Raw genomic sequence first — 21,817 nt, 5'->3', positions numbered from 1 at the left:
TATGCAGGTTGACAATATACAGGATGGATTGGGCTGTATTATTAGAGGTAAGTTGAGATTATAAGTGCTGCTTGTGTCTGGAATTTGATTCCAATAGAAAAGAGAGCCTCAAAGAAACTTCCTGCTGTCATGTCAGCAAGAACAGTATCTTCTTTAATAACAATGAACTTATGAAAGTCAAAGTGTTACTTTCTCAGTTGTGTCTGACTCTTTGCAACCCCATGGATTGCAGCCTGCCAGTTCCTCTGTCCCTGGAATTCTCCAGGCAAGAATACTGGAGTGGGCTGCCATTCCTTTCTCCAGGGGATCTTCCCGACACAGGGATCGAACCTGGGTCTCTCACATTGCTGGCAGATTCTTTACTGTCTAAGCCACCAGGGAAGCCTAGTGAATTTGTAATTTAGAGTAAATCTTCCTCTCAAAAGAAATCCTTTCCCTTTATGCTTCATGAACTAAGAGTGCAAGTAAGAAATAAAAACACGTGTACCAGCTGAGTAGGGTTTACCATTCTGTGATGTGGGAATTCAGTATGATGTATAAACACGTCAAGGATGAGCAACAGTGAAGGTGACAACATTCTTTTGAATAGTAGGAAAATACTCTCTTTTAGATAGTAGTTTTAGGGAAGGTCACTATAAAAAAAAATCACATGAAGACTATGCCTACATCTTTTGAAAACTTATTAAATATTCTGGCATATTGTGCTATTTATTACTGCTTAAATGAAAATCATCTCAGAATTTACTACAAAGAAAAAATGATTTTACTTCCGTGTTAGTTTGCTAGGGCTAACACAATGAAGGACCACAAATAGGGTGTCTTAGACAATAGAACTGTATTTCCCCCAAGCTATCTGAAAAATTCAAGAGTTCCATAAAACTAATAAGAATTTTGATGACATTAATAATTAATACTGATTATTAAAGGCATAATTTTGCCATGCTGCTACTGCTACTGCTAAGTCACTTCAGTCGTGTCTGACTCTGTGCGGCCTCATCCCTGGGATTCTCCAGGCAAGAACACTGGAGTGGGTTATGCATTGTCATTAATCTTCAAATCCTCATAATAACTCTTCCACAGATGCAAACTATCACATATAGAATGGATGGGCAACAAAGTCCTACTGTATAGCACAGGGAACTATATTCAATATCCTGTGATAAACCACAATGGAAAAGAATACGAAAAAAAATACATATAACTGAATCACTTTGCTGTACAGCTGAAATTAACACAACATTGCAAATCAAGTATACTTCAACCAAAAATTTTAAATGAAAATAAAAAAATAATAGTCTCTTCAAGAGTTCCATAACTAATAAGCATTTTGATGATATTAATAATGGCCCCTGAAGATAGCCTCTTCAATAAGTGGTGCTGGTAAAACTGGACTGCTATGTGCAAAATAATGAAATCAGAACACTACCTAATACCACACACAAACATAAACTCAAAATGGATTAAAGATCTAAGTGTAAGACCAGAAATTATAAAAATCTTAGAGGAAAACAAGCAGAACACTCGATGACATAAATCAAAGCAAGATCTTCTATGACCCACCCCCTAGAGTAATGGAAATAAAAACAGAAATAAACAAGTGGGACCTTAATTAAACTTAAAAGCTTTTGCACAGCAAATGAAACTACAAACAAGATGAAAAGACAACCCTCAGAATGGGAGAAAATAGTAGCAAAGGAAACAACTGACAAAGACTAATTTCCAAAATACACAAGCAGCTCATGCAATTCAGTACCAGAAAAGCAAACAACCCAGTCAAAAAGTGGGAAAGGGACCTGAAGAGACACTTCTCCAAAGAAGACATACAGATGACTAACAAACACATGAAAAGATGCTCAATATCACTCATTATTAGAGAAATGCAAATCAAAACTACAATGAGATACCACCTCACACTGGTCAGAATCGCCATAATTAAAAAGTCTACAAACAATAAATGCTGGAGAGGGTGTGGAGAAAAGGGAGCACTCTTGCATTGCTGGTGGGAACAGAAACTGAGACAGCCACTATGGAAGATGGTATGGAGATTCCTTTAAAAGCTAGGAATAAAAGCACCATATAACCCAGCAATCCCACTCCTAGGCATATACCCTGAGGAAATCAAAACTGAAAAAGACACATGTACCCCAATGTTCATTGCAGCACTATTTACAACAGCTAGAACATGGAAGCAACCTAGATGTCCATGGACAGATGAATGGATAAAGAAGCTATGGTACATATATATGATGAAATATTACTCAGCCATAAAAATGGATGCATTTGATTAGTTCTAATGAGGTGGATGAACCTAGAGCCTATTATACGGAATGAAGTAAGTCAGAAAGAGAAATATAAATATCGTATACTGACACATATATATGGAATCTAAAGAGATGGCACTGATGAATTTATTTTCAGGGCAGCAATAGAGAAGGAGACATAGAGAACAGACCTAAGATCATGGAGGGAGGGGAGGATGGAGAAGGGGATGTGTATGGACAGAGTAACATGGAAATTTACATCACCATATGTAAAATTGACAGTCAATGGGAATTTGCTATATGACTCAGGAAACTCAAACAGGGGCTCTGTGACAGGCTGAAGGGTGAGATAGGGAGGGAGAGGGGAGGGAGGTTTGGGAGGGAGGGGACACAGGTGTACCTAAGGCTGATTCTTGTTAATGCATGACAGAAAACCACACAATTCTGTAAAACAATTATCCCTCAATTCAATTTTCTTAATTTAAAAAAAGAAACTGATTTTAAAAAGGGAAAAAAATAATTGCCACTGATTCTTAAAAGTATAACTCTGTTATATATTTTCTCTAATTCTCAAAACCTCACCATAACTCCTCCACAGATGCAAACTATTACATATAGACTGGATGGACAACAAGGTCCTACTCTAAGCCCAGGGATCTACATTCAGAATCCTATGATAAACCATAATGGAAAAGAATATGATAAGAATATATCTATATACTTAACTAAATCACTTTGCTGTATGGCAGAAATTAACACAACATTGTAAATCAACTATACTTCAACAAAATTTTTTAAAATAAAAATAAAAGAGACAAAATAATGGTATCATCAAGAGTCCCATAACTAATAAGCATTTTGATATTAATAACTGCCACTGGTTCTTAAAAGTATAACTGTGCCATATATTCTTCTCAAAACCTCACAGTTGTTGTTCAGTCACTAAGTCAAGTCGGACTCTTGAGACCCCATGGACTTTAGCCCACCAGGCTCCTCTATCCATGGGATTTCCCAGAAAAGAGTACTGGAATAGGTTGCCCTTTCCATCTCCAGGGGATCTTCCCGACCCAGGGACTGAACCTGAGTCTCCAGTGTTCTTGCTTGGAGAATCCCACGGACACAGGAGCCTGGCAGGATAGAGTCCATAGGGTCATAAACAGTCAGACACAAATAAAGCAACTTAGCACACATGCATACCTACATAGAGTAAAACTTAAAATTTTTTACAATTTTACTTAAAAACGTAGCTCAGCTGGTAAAGAATCCACCTGCAAAACAGGAGACCCCGGTTCGATTCCTGGGTTGGGAAGATCCACTGGAAAAGGGATAGGCTATCCACTTCAGTATTCTTGGGCTTCCCTGGAGGCTCAGATGGTAAAGAATCTACCTGCAATGCAGGAGACCTGGGTTCGATCCCCGGGTTGGGAAGATCTCCAAGAGAAGGGAACAGCTATGCACTCCAGTATTCTGACCTGGAGAATTCCATGGACAGAGGAGACTGACAGGCTATAGTCCATGGGGTCACAAAGAGGCAGACACAACTGAGGAAATTTCACTTCAATTCAAGAAAGTTAAAAAAGTTAAAAGTTCATCAACGAATTTGGGCAAGTGTTAGCAATGAAACACTATATATGAATTTAGCTTTTTTATATACTCATCTATATAACAGTGCCACTTACAGAATTTTAAATTTTAAACAAGGAGTAGCATGGCTTTTCTGGCTTATCCATGCAATACTTACTTAACTCTGAGTTTCTGCTCTACCTGGGAAGTTTCTGAGATATTAAGTCAGTGCTTTGCATCTCTGACAATCTGAAATTCCCAGTTTCCCTACAATTCTGTCACACATGGGATCAATAACATTTGCATCTTCCCAAACTGTCTGAATAATTTTATATAACCTTCTCCTCCTTGTAAGTTCAGTATTGCTGTTTTGGAGGCAGGAAAGAATAGCAGCGAGCTGAAGTTTTCCCAGGACTAGCGCAAGAAAAAGTGCTTCCCAGGTGGCTTTTTGGTACCTGGTGGTAAAGAACCCACCCATCAATGCAGGAGACATGAATCGCAGGCTTGATCCCTGGGTCAGGAAGATCCCCTGGAGGAGGAAACGGCTACCCACTCCAGTATTCTTGGTCCAGTATCCCATGGTCACAGAAGCCTGGCAGGCTACAACCCATAGCATTGCAGAGTCAGATGTGACTCAAGCGACTTAGAATGTACGCATCCCAAGACAAGGCAAATTTCTCAGAGAAAACCCACATTCCACGGCCCACCTCCTGCACTAAGGCTTGTGGTGGGAACTAGTACTGGTTGCTGAAGTGCGGCTGGGCATGGAATGTGGAGGATACAGCTGGGGTCTGAGCCCTCAGGAGCACACGGACATATAAGAAAGACTAGTGAATCCAAAGATACTGAGAGAGAGGAGGCGGCCTCAGGACACAGGGTCCTCAGAGCTAGGGCCTAATGGCAAGGTCAAAGACCCCAGCACTGCACCCTAACTGGGCAGAAGCAGCCACCCCTCAGCAGGGACCACCCAGCACACCCAGGGACCAGGCAGGTGCCAGGCATCTGAGCCCTGCTTAGCCACCAGGGATGCCCTCTCAGCTCCACTTGCTTCCCGGGGAGCTGGAAAGCTTCCTCCTGCACCGAGATGCCCTGGAGGGGAGGACTGGGAGGGGAGACTGAGTACAAAGAAGGGAAGATAGTCCTGAAGACTGACTCTTGGAGTTAATCGAATGCTTGCTCCCACTGAAAGCCCTTCAAGCTTGAGAAGGCTGATGATGCTTCACTGGCTTTTTCACATCCTCCCTAGGCAGCTCCCCCACCAATCTGCATCCAGTCACCAGGAAGAAGGGCCTCCCTGGGGGCTCAGATGGTAAAGAATCTGCCTGCAATGCAGGAGACCTGGGTTTGATTCCTGGGTTGGGAATATCCCTTGGAGGAGGACATGGCAACCCACTCTAGTATTCTGGCCTGGAGAATCCCCAAGGACAGAGGAGCCTGGCGGGCTACAGTCCGTGGGGTCACAGAGAGTCACACATGACTGAGTGACTAAACACAGCACAGCAGAAATAAGGACTCCAGGACAACATGTGGTCAGTTAGAAGATAACACAACATTTTTTCTGCACATCTGAACAAGGGTGTGTAAATTACCATCAAGCTTCTGAAAAAATCTGGTTAAGCAATCATGAAATTGAATCTAAAACTATTATACTAAGTCCCCTACATATTAACCTTCAAGTTGTGAACTTCCAAAGATGTAAATGCATGTTCACATGTCCAATCACGTAAGTTAGTCCATCTGTCTGGTGTACATTGTCACGTAAGTGCATGCTCTACAGGAGGCTGTGCTTCTGTGTCCTTTACTGAACTGTACGGAGTACAGTAATATAGTATCTCTTTCAAGCCCCAGATGTCTGGAAGCCAGTGTAAAAGCAGTGGTGATATAGCTGGTAGTGCTAAGAAGCACCAACTGTTGTGCTGCATTACTGTACTTTTCAAACCTAGACAGTGTATCAAAAAGCAGAGACATCACTTTGCTGACAAAGGTCCGTATAGTCAAAGCTATGGTTTTTCCTGTAGTCATGTACGGAAAATTTTCCAGTAGTCATGAGAGCTGGACCATAAGGATGACTGAGTGCCAAAGAATTGATGCTTTTGAACTGTGGTGCTGGCTGATTCTCAAGACTCTTGAGAGTCCCTTGAACTACAAGGAGATCAAACCAGTCAATCCTAAAGGAAATCAATCCTGAATATTCATTGGAAGGACTGACGCTGAAGCTGAAGCTCCAATACTTGGATCACCTGATGCGAAGAGCCAACTCATTGGAAAAGACCCTGATGCTGGGAAAGATTGACGGCAGGAGGGGAAGGGGATGACAGAGGATGAGATGGTTAGATGGCATCACCGACTCAATGAACTTGAATTTTGAGCAAACTTGGGGAGATAGAGAAGGACAGGGAAGCCTGGAGTGCTGCAGTCCATGGGGTTGCAAAGAGTAGGACACGACTGAGTGACTGAACAACAATAACTACTTTTCAAGATACTACACTGTAAGGTTAAAAATGTTACCCTTATTTTTGTATTTATTTGTGTGGAAAGTGTTATAAACTTATTGTAGTATAGTACTGTAGAGCCAATTGTGTTAGTTGGCTAACTGTACCTAGGCTAACTGTTGCACTGATGAACAAACTGGACTTAACAAACATACTCTCAGAACAGAACACATTTGTATATACAGAACTTACTGTATTTCTTTTTGTAGGCGAGACTCTCTAGAAGAAATCAAAACATGGTCAGGAAGAAGATAAGCAGAGCAGTAAAGAAACGTTACACAAACGTAACAAAATCCCATTTATAGCCCTCTTCTTTCAATCTGCACTTACTGAAATCTACCTTCCTTCAAGGTCTAGCCCAAGTGTCCTTTCTTCTAAGGAGCCTTTTCCACAGCCATTCTCCAAAATGCCCTGATAGAATGTGTAGCTCTAAGTTCATGACTGGTTGTATATCTTTCCTCCCACATTCTCTTTGAATTCTTTGCTCCATGTCTTACAGAGTCTCATTAAAGGTGAAGTAATAAGTGAATGAACATCAGGAAGTTAATCTCTCGGTAAAATAATGAAAAGCGGCATCTTTTAAGTGCTTAATGATCATGTCATTTGTTCCATGAATAAAGTCTCTCTTCAAGCCAAGATTCTCTTTCAAAATTTCTGCATGCCTAAATCATAAGGCTATAATAAATTAATAAATATCTAGATACTCTCCAAACCAAGCGAGAAAAAGCCATTCCAATCAAGTGAGGTCTTGTGGAATCTGTGTTCCTCGGCAACAAAAGATCAATGTAAATCAATTTCTAATACATTGGAAGAGCAATCAAGACTAATAACCCCATTAGCATCTATGAAAAGGTATTATCTAAATGGCATATTACCTAAATGGTCTCTTTTCACATTCATCCAGTAGACTACCATGAAGTGATGTAACCACAACCCTCTAACATAAAATTTGGGACAAGACGGGACTAATTCTGTTAGGGAAACCAACCTGGAAACAGGTTTCAGGATCCCTGCTTCTGGAACATTCACAAACGGTGATGCTGGGACTTACCCGTGGGGTTTCTGACTGGGTCCTCCGAGCCACCATCAGTAACAGCTGTTGTTGAAGGGCACTGACTGCAGGATCCCCAGAAGAAGGATCTTGACTCTCAGAAGTCGTGGTACTGGAGGAGCTAATCTGCAAGTCTCTGAGGATGGGCAAAACAAACACTTCCGTTACCCAGAGGTCCTGGAAATCATCTCTTTATTACACCTAAACACAAGGACAGCATGGATCCTTAATGCAGGTTGCAAGTAAGCTTTTTCCACCTTGATGAGCAGTTCCACTTCCATCTCAAAGAATTTTCCAGTTTGTTGCAATCCACAGAGTCAAAGACTTTAGTGTAGTTAATGAAGCAGAAGTAGATGTTTTTCTGGATTTCCTTGCTTTTCTCTATGATCCAACGCATGTTGGCAACTTGATTTCTGGCTCCTCTGCCTTTTCTCAATCCAGCTTGTGCATATGGAAGTCCTCGGTTCACGTACTGCTGAAGCCCAGCTTGGAGGATTTTGAGCCTAACCTTACTAGCATGTAAAATGAGGGCAATTGTACAGTAGTTTGAACATTCTTTGGCATTGCCCTTCTTTGGGATTGGAACGAAAACTGACCTTTTCCAGTCCTGTGGCCACTGCCGGGAAAGACTGAAGGCAAAAGGAGAAGAGGGCAGCAGAGGATGGGATGGTTAGATAGCATCACCAGCTCAATGGACTTGAGTTTGAGCAAACTCAGTGAAGAACAGGGAAGCCTGGCATGCTACAGTCCATGGGGTTACAAAGAGTTGGACACAACTTAGTAACTGAACAACAATAACAATGAGTGTTCTAAGTTGACAATTGCATTTGCTGTGCTACCTTCAGCAAGAAGGGCAGTCATCTTGCACACATTCAAATAACTCAGGTTGTCCAGAGATATAGGGTGCCATGGGATAAGCAGGTGGACACTTGGTGTTCTAGAGACAATGATCTCAATTTTCTATATATTTAATGGATGGGGAGGTGGTAGCAAGTCTCTAGCCTCATATTTTGCACAAACAATAAACAGTGACCTGGATCATTCCCAAGACACTGATCAGGAAGAAATAGCAATGATCTAACACCTCTGCTACCTCCTTCACCCCGAACACTGTCCGCACCTCCTCCTGACCCGCCACCTCCACCCAACAAAAAGAGAGTACACAGCAGAGCAAAGAAATGCCTCAGGTAGTTGTAAAAGAGGACATCACTAAGCTAGCTGTGATCTGTATCTAAAGAACTTTATTGTTGTTAACTGCATATAAACTGACAGGACTAAAATTAATAGAACGCTTTAAGTAAACTCAAGCTCAGCATTTTCCCTTTAGCTCAGAAAGCAAAAAATAGGATATACTCCTCCATCTGCTTTTCTAGCAGGGCACCCATCTTTGAGGAGACAATCGGTTGCCTCACCTACAGCCATTTTTAACAGAATTCCTGCTCATGGAACGCTAGTCTTATTCAATCATCCAAGACTCTGTGCTCCAGAACAGATGAGGTCCCTCCCTGACCCCTGGAGTAAATCCTGAGTACTCCATGCCCATCGTGGGAACTCCATTCACTCTGGCCAGTCCTGGCTTTGGCAGAGGAGTGTAACACTACTCTAAGAGGCCACCATGGAACAAAGGGGTGGAGGCCACAAATAAGGGTGCTCACAGGCAAATTCCTCTACTTCTTTTTCTTTCAGTTTTTAATTTTTAAAATTAATTTATTTATTTTTGAAGTATAGTTGATTTATAACGCTGCGTTAATTTCAGGTACAGCAAAGCAATTCAGTTATACAGGGCTTCCCAGGTGGCTCAGTGGTAAAGAATCTGCCCACAATGCATGAGACTCGGGTTCAGTCCCTGAGATGGGAAGATCCCCTGGAGAAGGAAATGGCAACCTACTCCTGTATTCTTACCTGGGAAATCCAATGGACAGAGGAGCCTCAAGGGCTGTAGCCAATAGGTTGCAAAAGAGTCAGACAAGACTTAACAACTCAACAACAACAACAACAAATATGTATATGTTCTTTTTAGATCTTTTTCCATATAGGTTATTAAAAAATACTGAGTCGAGGTCCCTGTGCTATACAGTAAGTCCTTGTTGTTTATTTTATACATAGTACTGTGTATATGTTAACCCCAAACTCCTAATTTATCCCCACCACAGTTTTCCCCTTTGGCAACTGGAAGTTTGCTTTCTATATCCATGAATCTGTTTCTGTTTCACAAATAAATCCATTTGTACAATTTTTTTAGATGCCACATATACATGATATCATATGATATTTTTCTTTCCCTGTCTGACTTACTTCACTCAGTATGATAATCTCTAGGTCCATCCAGGTTGCTACAAATGCCATTATTTTGTTCTTTTTTATGGGTGAGTGGTAATGTCTTCTGATTTCCAGTCTCAGGTTTCAGTACAAAGTCTCTGACAAGTTTTTAGATCTTTCTTTTTCCCAACTCCCTACTACTGTATTCATGATCAGACAGATACTCTCCAGAAATGGTGTTTAAAATATGTCCACTATTCTCACATGCACACGCACAAAGACACAGATTTCTCTACAGTTTTGAAACATGATTTATGATTATTTGATGACACATTCAATAAAGGCCTCCTTGTAAAGAACCACTTAGGAAATATTGTATGTTAACACCAGGGTTTGAGCATTGAGTCATGTGGGATAAATATATAGATTTTGAAAACTTAAAAATCCTATCTTTCTATGATGTGGATGATTGTTCCATAAACAGTCCTTTTGCTTCCTGTCCATATTGGTGGTGTAAAGTCTGTCACTAATAGAGAAAAAAAGTTGGATGTATAAGAACAATGTTCATTCAAACCTTTGTGCTTTGTGTAGAAACCTCTGAGGACTATACTTCTGTCACCTCATAGCTAAGTACAATAGAATTGGAAAGATCTTGTTAGTACAAATTCAGAAAAACCCAAAACTCAGCGAATGCCAAAGCTTCACTAAACCCAAAAGATGAATCTGACTTCACTGTGGGTAATGTAGGTGATAACTATAAACAGCCAGGGGCAGGATGGAAATGTGAGAAAATCTAGACAGTGTATAGCGCCCTCCGTTGCCACCTGACATAAACTACGAACAGACTATTGTGTAAGGTGTTAACAGTTATTTCAGAGCAACCTTCCTTCTGCCAGGAAACATGGTCCAAAAGAAAGTGCTGAATTTTTTGCATATTACTTAGCATGCTTCTGATGGCAAATAAAAATTACGATCGATAACATATTTTTCTTGTGAAAGCCATTTAAAAAATCCTATGTAAAAATCTAGGGTTTGGTTTTCTTTTCAAAATCTTTTGGATGAGTTCTAGAATTACGCAGAAATAGGGTGGTGCCACCGGTGAAGAATCTACCTGCCAATACAGGATATGCAAGAGCCATGGGTTCGACCCCTGGGTTGGGAAGATCCCTGGGAGGAGGAAATGGCAACCCACTCCAGTATCTTTGCCTAGGAAATCCCATGGACAAGAGGAGTCCATGGGGTCACAGAGAGCCGGACACGACTGAGCAACTAAGCATGCATACCCAGGTTTAAATTATCGCTCTGCTATTTACTATTTGTGACTATAAGTATGTTCTTTTCCTACCTCAAATCCTCACCTATAAATAAGATCCTACTGTATGTACAGCACAAGGAACTACATTCCGTATCCTCTGAAAAACCATAATGGAAAAGAATATGAAAAAGAATGTATATGTATGTATAAGTGAAACACGCTGCTGTGTGGCAGAAACCAACACATCATTATAAATCAGCTATAATTCAGTAAAATAACTTTTTAAAATCCTCACCTATAAGATAAGGATGATGTTGTCCTCATAGAGATTGTTTTAAGGATTAAAGCAGACTGGGTATGGCGCTTCTCATATGTTAGTCGCTTAATAACCATACCTTTAATAACCTTCTTATTCCCTTCTATTGATGCAAGATCTGACTTTGCACATTGTCATATGAAACAGTAAACTGGCCCCTACGTTTTTCACACAAACAACATACTAATTCTAGTTGTCTTTATGAACAGGAATGAGGAAAGAGTGCCTTGCCCTCACCTCACTCAATCTTTTTCTTTGAGTAAAGACAGATTCAAACAGCATATCAAGCGCCTCTTAATTACCCTCTTTTAAGGAAGTTTAGTATCCTAGGTGAGTCATGATGCTATAAAGAGAAATTCTTTTCTGAGCTTTATGACTGGTGTGTCCTCACTGGAAAATCTGTCTTGTCATGTGTATAAAGATTTCCTATTTTAGTAGATGTGTAATGCTGTTTCCAGGGGTAAAAAGATGTATCTTCCTCATTTGGCATAGTTTTCTGGGGCCCAGAAGTTGAAGTGAACCATGGGCATCAGCTTTTCCACTCAAGAACCAACGAGGCTATGAAGTCACAAAAATCACTCAGTGGACAGGACTTTTCCTACCAACCCTCCAAGAATTCCCATCCAACCTTCCTTTTCTTGTATGTCTTCTCAGACTATCTGCTGTCTCTTCCCTTGATCTTAGCTATGGGCTGTTTAGATCTAGAATCATCTAAAAAGTTTCTGTTGGGGAAAGGGATAAATTAGAAGTTTGGGAGTAATACTATATATATAAAATAAATAATCAACAAGGACCTACTGTATAGCACAAGGAATTCTACTCAATATTTTATAATAACCTATATGGGAAAAGAATCTGGAAAATATATAAATAACAACTGAATCATTTCGCTATACACCTAAAACTAACACGCCATTGTAAATCAACTATACTTCGATTTTTAAAAAATCTCCAAAGAAGTCTCTGTTTCCCTAACTTAAGGCTAGAGACTTCCCCCATATTAATTAATATCATGTTAAAATGCTAAGCTTCAGGAGATATTTCCTCTTCTACAATAGCAATGGAAATGGAAATATTCCAACCCTGTAGTAATTACACTCTGAACTACAATAGAGCTGTACTTGCACATCTGGTCTTGATTTCCCTGCTCTCTGGTTAACCTCTGGTCAACTAGTTTGGTTCAGAGCTATAGCATAGATGTTGTTGTTGTTTAGTCACTGAGTTGTGTTCAACTCTCTTGCGATCCCATGGACTGTAGCCCTCCAAGTTCCTCTGTCCAAGGGATTCTCCAGGCAAGAGTATGGGAGTGGGTTGCCACTTCCTCCTCCAGGGGATCGTGCTGACCCACCCAGGGATCGAACCTGTGTCTCCTGTGTCTCCTGCATTGGTAGGCTGAGTCTTTACCACTGAGCCACCTAGGAAGCCCCATGGCATAGATAAACAAATTTAAACTAGATCAAGCTTACACTAATAGCAGAAATAGTGATTAACGGAAATTACAAAAAGAGAAGCCACAGGAGGAAATAAAGATGAACCAGGAGCCAGAATGGTGCACTTTCTTATAGACATAGTTGGGTTTCAAACTCACAGTGACCACATTGTACTATATTGCATTCTCCAGGTTTTCACTCACCCCAGCTTCTGTAACAAATAATTGAAACACATTTTCCCACCGATGTGAAAAAAAGTCCTTGAAATTCTTCATCTTCCCCACACCTCAAAACTTACAGGCTACCAGCCTGAGGGAGAGGGCCCTCTTTTTCTGCCTGTCCTTCCTTGTTTCACGGGCTTACTTGGGGGACATGGGAAGAAGTCACCCAGAGGGGCAGCCTGGAGATGAAAGCCACAGTCACATGCTCAAGAAGAGGGATCTTTAAATAAAGAAGCACTGTTTTGGAAACTCTAACCTGTTATTTAGAATTTGAACAGGGATTCTTGTTTTAAAGTCTGCAAACAACTCTTCTTTTATATGACAGCAAAATTCGTCTTTGCATTTGAGAAAAAGAGCACCAGCCTGGGAGCTGGTCTGGGCCTCCAGCACGGGATGAGACTGCCACCATGTGGCAGCCGGGGCTGTGACCACGGAGACAGACTCCTCTGAGCCACAGGGCCTCTTCCCCAGGGTGCAGAGAAAGTGCCTGGGAAGACAGAAGTCTTTCTAGGGTGAACCTCACAAACCCTCCATTGTTAGGACTCTGCGCCAGGATGAAAATTTAATCTATCTAGTGTGTCTACAAAAACAAAATAAGGACTACAGTGAAAGGATCTGATATTAACAACAGCAAAACAAGAGAGAGAGAGGACACAGGAATTGTGGAATAGCAGGAACTTCACAGAGGCAAACCCCTCTGGATGGTCATCTGCTTTTTCCAGATATTTCCACCTCTATGTGACCTTGGGAAAGACCTTGATGGTGGGAAAGATTGAAGGCAGGAGAAGGGGCCGACAGAGGATGAGATGGTTGAATGGCATCACCGACTCAGTGGACATGCATTTGAGCAAACTCCGGGAGAAGGTGAAGGATGGGGATGCCTGGAGCGCTGCAGTTCGTGGGGTCGCAGAGTTGGGCATGACTTAGCAACTGAACAAATGTGATCAAAGGCACCAAGAACCCCCATGCCAGCAGTTTTCAAAGTAACTCAGTAACACATAACTCTATCATGCAGATCAACAGAGTGAAGCAGCTATGTACATATCTTGAATATCTATCACTGGAGTTAACATTTTCAACTCATGCCTGAGGGGAACACAAAACTAGGCATATCTAATATTGGGTGAATTCACAACATTTTACATTTTGCACACCTAATTGACTAACATCCATGCCCCACATTCTGGCTGAGTTAATGCAAACCAGGGATCACTACTTCTTCTGACTAATGTAAAGAAGAGAATCCTAAAGAGGTGTTCTGTTTTGTTTTGTTTTTACAACTTTCTGCCTGCTTGCCTTCTTTGGAATCCAGGTACCTAAGCACGATGGCTTTAAAAGGCTTTCCTGAGAGTTGATCCCAGTAAGTAAGGGAGGCTTTACTGAGACCAGGGTCAGAGAGGCTAATAATAATAATGTTCAACAAAAAAGTAAGAACTCTGAGAAGACAATAAAGATTAAGTGCACTTCAATCCATCTTTGGAATGTAGTACCTAATGGGTTTAAAGGTTTAGAGCAGCTTTCAAAAGCAAGTCTAATGTATAAGCATAACAATATCTGTTTCAATGTGTACCACTGCATGCCTGTGAGTAGCTCGGTCATATTTGACTCTTTGCGACCCCATGGATTGCAGCCCTCCCGGCTTCTCTGTCCATGGGATTCTCCAGGCAAGAATACTGGAGTGGGTTGCCATTTCCTTCTCCAAATATGTACTACAATGATTCATCAATAAATAGAAGCTCAAAATAAGTGAATCCAGATAAATATAAATAGATGATTACTAATGTAATCTACTCTACTTTTTTTTAATAGAAACAAGTTGAGATACAAAAATCCCTGATAAAGATCCTATAAACTGATTTGCTCCAGATGAGTTTACCATTCAGTAGACCAAGGCTACTTTATGAGTCATAGATTCTCAAAATGAATGTAAACACTACGTCTTTCCATAAGATTTCACTGGAGAGCAGATGATATGCATTTTGTATGCATTTTAAAAAAATTTGTTTACATTTGCATGAGATTGCTTTTGACATTAAAAAAGGTTTTATAATACTAAAGCATGGTTATATATCATTTACAGAAGAAAGCTCTTCTATGTTACTTGCAAGAATTCACAGATGAAAGAAAGGTAAATCTTTGCTGAACAAAGAACAGAAACTATCAAGTTTTCATTGCAAGACATACAGAGGAAATAATAAAAGTCCACTTTGCAGTGAACCCTTTGGATACAAAACCACACTTCAACTTTTATGCAGCTTCACCTTCAATTTCCTAGGCAGAGAGCCTATTTCAACTTCGATTTTCTAGGCAGATGAGCTCATAGGAGAGTCTGAGCTGGTAAATCAGTCCCGTGTCCTGGGTAATAAATTTATCCTCTGAAATTTTTTTTTTTACATAGCAATTCTGAATTCTGCTATTCAAGCCATTGTCCCTTATTCTAGTTTCTGAGACAAGCAGGACTACATGAGATAATGTTACCAAAGGTACTGGCTTTCTGGACAGTTATTGTACAACCGGAAAATAATGCTTATGTTTCTCTGGCAGTTAATGAGAAATGTATTGGTTCCCACAATGACGGAGGGACCAAGGAGGGAAATTTGTTTCCTCCTCTGGTTTCCCCCAGGAATCCCCAGAGAGACATGGAAGTTACACGGCAAACAATTCCCTATTCATTCTTGGGAGTCGGGGATATAAAACTGTCACATGGCAACTAGGCTTAACAATGGTGAAGAGGAATGGCTTTCTGGCCAATAATAAGAATCAGGGGTTTAATGGCCTAGTTGGAGGCGATCCCAGCCACTGAGGTCGCCTTAAAGGGAAAAGGCTGCTTTTCTAATATCTTCCATGGCTGAAGGGCTTAGAAACAGCCCCCACTAGGAATCCTTCCAAGTTCAAAATCAAAGTTTATGTTTACTCTGGTAGGAGAACTCTAAATGTAATAGCATTAAAAGCCAGGCATAAAATAGCAAAGTACCTTCTCTAAAACTGCCAAAGAGGCCAGAAGGCTGGAACACAACAGGTTGACAGAATACAAGGTACTTAACCACCTTAAAAATCTCATAAAGTGACTCATAAAAATGCAAGAGGGAAGACTTTCCTCAGCCTGAAGTCCGGCTCTTTTGCTACATAAAGTCATGGTGAACCTCAACCACCATCCTACTGCTTCTGTTTGGAGACCATTTAACAACAGCTCACATTGCCCAGTGTCCCGGGTAAGAAGTACTGTACTAAGCACTGCATATGGTTCTTGTCCAGTTGCTCAGCTGTGTCTGACTCTTTCTGGCCCCGTGGACTGCCAGCATGCCAGACACGCCACTATCTCCCGGAGTTTGTTCAAACTTATGCCCTTTGAATTGGTGCTGTCATCCAACCATCTTGTCCTCTGCCACCCCCTTCTCCTCCTGCCCTCAATCTTTCCCTGCATCAGGGTCTTTTCCAACGAGCTGGCTGTTCTCATCAGGTGGCCAAAGTGTTGGAGCTTCAGCTGTGATACTTAGCTTTTGAAGCCACCCACTGAATTCATTCCTAGTATTATTTCCATTTATGGATTAGAAAGCTGATGCTTAAAATGATCAAGTAAGCTGCTCAGTGTCAAACCCAAAGTTACTCTTTGTGCAGGAATGGGAATCTGAGTCAGTCCAAGATGAAAGCTCAGGTTCAAGCTGCAGACACAACCCCTCTGATGTCAGGGAAGTGTGGCTTTCCTTCAGGAAATGTCAGCTTTCCATCACTGTCATCTCTCATATGGACAAAACAATCATTTCCGTTGAGTGGAATAGTGTCCGCTAGAAAATCAAATTTGAGACTCAATTTTTACAAAGAAGGGTTAAAAAAGTCATTTCGCACGGTTTTTTCCCCTCCATTTTCCCACTTATGAAAGGAGAAGAGGAAGAGCATGTGCTCTAAAACCCAAGCTTGGGAGGAGCCAAGATGGCGGAGGAATAGGACGGGGATACCACTCTCTCCCCTACAAATTCATCGAAAGAACAATTGAACGCAGAGCAAACTTCACAAAACAACTTCTGATCACTAGCTGAGGTCATCAGGCACCCAGAAAAGCAGCCCATTGTCTTTGAAAGGAGGTAGGACAAAATATAAAAGATAAAAAGAGAGACAAAAGAGCTAAGGATGGAGATCCGTCCCGGGAAGGGAGTCTTAACAGAGGAAGTTTCCAAATACCAGGAAACCCTCGCAGGGGTGAGTCTGGGGGAAGTTTTTGAATCTCAGAGGGCAACCTGACTGGGAGGGGAAGAATAAATAAAACCCACAGATTACGTGCCTAAAAGCAACTCCCAGCAGAAAAGTACCCCGGACACCAGCATCCGCCACCAGCAAGTGGGGGCGGAACAGAGAGAAGCAGGAGGCACTGCTTAGAGTAAGGACCGGGCCTGAGTGCCCTGAGGACAATTGGAGGGAGCTTTTGTGAGTTACCAACTTAAACTGTGGGATAGCAGGAGAGAGAGAAAAATTAACCGGCCCGAACACACAGCAGCCGTTCGCAGAACAAAGAGTCTGAGCAAGTCCAGAGAAGAGCTCGCAGGCTGCGGACCGGCCCAGCCCCACCAGAAGCAGGAGGCAGGGGGTAAGGGAAAGGGGCAGGCTTGGCCCCAAGGACCGCATCCCCTACCGCACTGCAAACAGGCCTCCAGTTTCTAACCAAAGACCTCCTGAGATTCTGGATGGTCGACATCCGCAGGGAGGGTCACCGCGAGACACAGGGCGCAGGCACCTGACTGGTGCCGGCGGAAACTGAAACTGGGACCGCGGAAGGGAGTGGGCGCGCCGCACCCGGGGTGAGTGCGCCTGTCAAGCTCTTGGCTGCCTGAGCCGCTCGGACGGGGAAGGCACAAAAAGCAGGCGCACCTTTTTGTTCCGCGCTTTTGTGGAACACCCGAGGGCTGGAACCGCGCGCAGCACAGGGCACACTCCATACAGAGCAGCCGGGAGCCTGAGCAGCGCAGACGGAAAGCAGCGCCAGCCCATCCCCACGGCGCCAGCCCGTCGCAGCAGCGTGACGGAACTAGCTACCTGAATAAGAGTCCACCTCCGCCCGCCTGTGTCAGGGCAGAAATGAGGCTCTGAAGAGACCGGCAAACAGAAGCCAAATAAACAAAGGGAACCGCTTCAGAAGGGACCAGTGCAACAGATTAAAATCCCTGTAGAAAACACCGACTACACCGGAAGGGGCCTGTAGATATCGAGAAGTGTAAGCTGGAACGAGGAGCTATCTGAAACTGAGCCGAACCCACACTGACCGCAACAGCTCCAGAGAAATTCCTAGATATATTTTTACTTTTATTTTTTTAATTAAAAAAAATTTTTTTTTAGCAAATGAAGAAACAGACAAAGGATTAATCTCAAAAATATACAAGCAACTCCTGCAGCTCAATTCCAGAAAAATAAATGACCCAATCAAAAAATGGGCCAAAGAACTACACAGACATTTCTCCAAAGAAGACATACAGATGGCTAACAAACACATGAAAAGATGCTCAACATCACTCATTATCAGAGAAATGCAAATCAAAACCACAATGAGGTACCATTACACGCCAGTCAGGATGGCTGCTATCCAAAAGTCTACAAGCAATAAATGCTGGAGAGGGTGTGGAGAAAAGGGAACCCTCTTACACTGTTGGTGGGAATGCAAACTAGTACAGCCACTATGGAAACAGTGTGGAGATTTCTTAAAAAACTGGAAATAGAACTGCCATATGACCCAGCAATCCCACTTCTGGGCATACACACTGAGGAAACCAGATCTGAAAGAGACACGTGCACCCCAATGTTCATCGCAGCACTGTTTATAATAGCCAGGACATGGAAGCAACCTAGATGCCCATCAGCAGATGAATGGATAAGGAAGCTGTGGTACATATACACCATGGAATATTACTCAGCCATTAAAAAGAATTCATTTGAACCAGTCCTAATGAGATGGATGAAGCTGGAGCCCATTATACAGAGTGAAGTAAGCCAGAAAGATAAAGAACATTACAGCATACTAACACATATATATGGAATTTAGAAAGATGGTAACGATAACCCTATATGCAAGACAGAAAAAGAGACACAGAAGTACAGAACAGACTTTTGAACTCTGTGGGAGAATGTTAGGGTGGGATATTTCAAAAGAACAGCATGTATACTATCTATGGTGAAACAGATCACCAGCCCAGGTGGGATGCATGAGAAAAGTGCCCGGGCCTGGTGCACTGGGAAGACCCAGAGGAACTGGGTGGAGAGGGAGGTGGGAGGGGGGATCGGGATTGGGAATATGTGTAAATCTATGGCTGATTCATATCAATGTATGACAAAACCCACTTAAATGTTGTGAAGTAATTAGCCTCCAACTAATAAAAAAATAAATAAATAAAATTGTTTGTCAGAACCTGAAAAAAATAAAAAAATAAATTAAAAAAAAATTTTTTTTTCTTTTTTCTTTTTTCTCTTTTATTTTCTTTTAAACTTCCCTATTACTCCTTAACTTTCATTTTCATAGGTTTTTACGATTTTTTTAATTAGGAAAAAATTTTTTTCCTTGTTTTTTTTTTTCCTTTTTCTCTTCTTTTTTCTATTTTTCTTTTTCTCTTATTTCCTTTTAAAGTCCTCTATTACTCCTCTACTACTCCTTAATTTTCATTTTCATCACACTATAACTTTGCAAAAAAAAAAAAAAAAGAGAATCCCTATTTTTAAACCAAACTTCATATATATTTTAAAATTTTGGGGGGTTTTGGTTTTTGTTTTTAATATTGTATTTTTAAGAGTCTAACCTCTACTCTAGATTTTTAATCTTTGTTTCTCAGTATATGATATAAATTGTGGACATTTAAGAATCCAATATTCAGTTCCCATTTTTATTCAGGCGTGTGTTGATTACTCTCTCCCAATCTTGACTCTCCGTTTTCTATCTCAGAACACCTCTATTTCCTCCTTTGCCCTTCTCTCCCCAATCCAATTCTGTGAATCTCTGTGGGTGTCTGGGCTACGGAGAACACTCTGGGAACAGACAACTGCATAGATCTGTCTCTCTCCTTTTCAGTCCCCCTTTTTCTCCTCCTGCTCATCCCTCTCCCTCCTCCCACTCCTCTTCTTCATTTAACTCTGTGAAACTCTCTGGGTGTCCCTCACGGGGGAGAATCTTTTCGCCATTAACCTAGAAGTTTTATTATCAGTGCTGTATAGTTGGAGAAGTCTTGAGACTACTGGAAGAATAAAACTGAAATCCAGAGGCAGGAGACTTAAGCCCAAAACCTGAGAACACCAGAAAACACCTGACTACACGGAACATTAAATTATAAGAGACCATCCAAAAGCCTCCATACCTACACTGAAACCAACCACCACCCAAGAGCCAATAAGTTTTAGAGCAAGACATACCACGTAAATTCTCCAGCAACGCAGGAACATAGCCCTGAACATCAACATACAGGCTGCCCAAGGTCACACCTAACACATAGACCCATCTCAAAACTCATTACTGGGCACTCCATTGCACTCCAGAGAGAAGAAATCTAGTTCCACGCACAAGAACACCAACGCAAGCTTCCCTAACCAGGAAACCTTGACAAGCCAATCGTCCAACCCCACCCACTGGGTAAAACCTCCACAATAAAAAGGAACCACAGACCTCCAGAATACAGAAAGCCCACTCCAGACACAGCAATCTAAACAAGATGAAAAGGCAAAGAAATACCCAACAGGTAAAGGAACATGAAAAATGCCCACCAAGTCAAACAAAAGAGGAGGAGATAGGGAATCTACCTGAAAAAGAATTTAGAATAATGATAATAAAAATGATCCAAAATCTTGAAAACAAAATGGAGTTACAGATAAATAGCCTGGAGACAAAGATTGAGAAGATGCAAGAAATGTTTAATAAAGACCTAGAAGAAATAAAAAAGAGTCAATTAAAAATGAATAATGCGGGCATACACACTGAGGAAACCAGATCTGAAAGAGACACGTGCACCCCAATGTTCATCGCAGCACTGTTTATAATAGCCAGGACATGGAAGCAACCTAGATGCCCATCAGCAGATGAATGGATAAGGAAGCTGTGGTACATATACACCATGGAATATTACTCAGCCATTAAAAAGAATTCATTTGAATCAGTTCTAATGAGATGGATGAAACTGGAGCCCATTATACAGAGTGAAGTAAGCCAGAAAGATAAAAGAACATTACAGCATACTAACACATATATATGGAATTTAGAAAGATGGTAATGATAACCCTATATGCAAAACAGAAAAAGAGACACAGATGTACAGAACAGACTTTTGAACTCTGTGGGAGAAGGTGAGGTGGGATATTTCAAAAGAACAGCATGTATACTATCTATGGTGAAACAGATCACCAGCCCAGGTGGGATGCATGAGACAAGTGCTCCGGCCTGGTGCACTGGGAAGACCCAGAGGAATCGGGTGGAGAGGGAGGTGGGAGGGGGGATCGGGATTGGGGAATACGTGTAAATCCATTGCTGATTCATATCAATGTATGACAAAACCCACTGGGAAAAAAAATAAAATAAAAAAATTTAAAAAATGAATAATGCAATAAATGAGATCAAAAACACTCTGGAGGGAACCAAGAGTAGAATAACGGAGGCAGAAGATAGGATAAGTGAGGTAGAAGATAAAATGGTGGAAATAAATGAAGCAGAGAGGAAAAAAGAAAAAAGAATCAAAAGAAACGAGGACAACCTCAGGGACCTCTGGGACAATGTGAAACGGCCCAACATTCGAATCATAGGAGTTCCAGAAGAAGAAGACAAAAAGAAAGGCCATGAGAAAATACTCGAGGAGATAATAGCTGAAAACTTCCGTAAAATGGGGAAGGAAATAGCCACCCAAGTCCAAGAAACCCAGAGAGTCCCAAACAGGATAAACCCAAGGCGAAACACCCCAAGACACATATTAATCAAATTAACAAAGATCAAACACAAAGAACAAATATTAAAA

The 21,817-nt window shown here is 41.5% G+C and overlaps 1 protein-coding gene across 3 annotated transcripts in view; it reads right to left on the bottom strand.

Annotated features, from left to right (window-relative positions):
• PCNX2 (pecanex 2) overlaps window positions 1–21,817 on the bottom strand; it is a 302,174-nt gene that overhangs the window by 226,882 nt on the left and 53,475 nt on the right. For 2 of the 3 annotated variants that reach the window (XM_043477085.1, XM_043477086.1), the window contains exons 9-10: window positions 7,368–7,503; window positions 6,509–6,535 (exon numbers count right to left, since the gene is read on the bottom strand). In XM_043477085.1, coding sequence (XP_043333020.1) covers window positions 6,509–6,535; window positions 7,368–7,503 — 163 coding nt within the window. The remainder of the gene's footprint in view (window positions 1–6,508; window positions 6,536–7,367; window positions 7,504–21,817) is intronic. The other variant, XM_043477087.1, reaches the window with a different exon arrangement.

The sequence above is a fragment of the Cervus canadensis genome, chromosome 8, assembly GCF_019320065.1.
Source record: "Cervus canadensis isolate Bull #8, Minnesota chromosome 8, ASM1932006v1, whole genome shotgun sequence".
Classification (NCBI taxonomy): Eukaryota; Metazoa; Chordata; class Mammalia; order Artiodactyla; family Cervidae; genus Cervus; species Cervus canadensis.
This window is presented reverse-complemented; position numbering and strand designations above follow the sequence as displayed.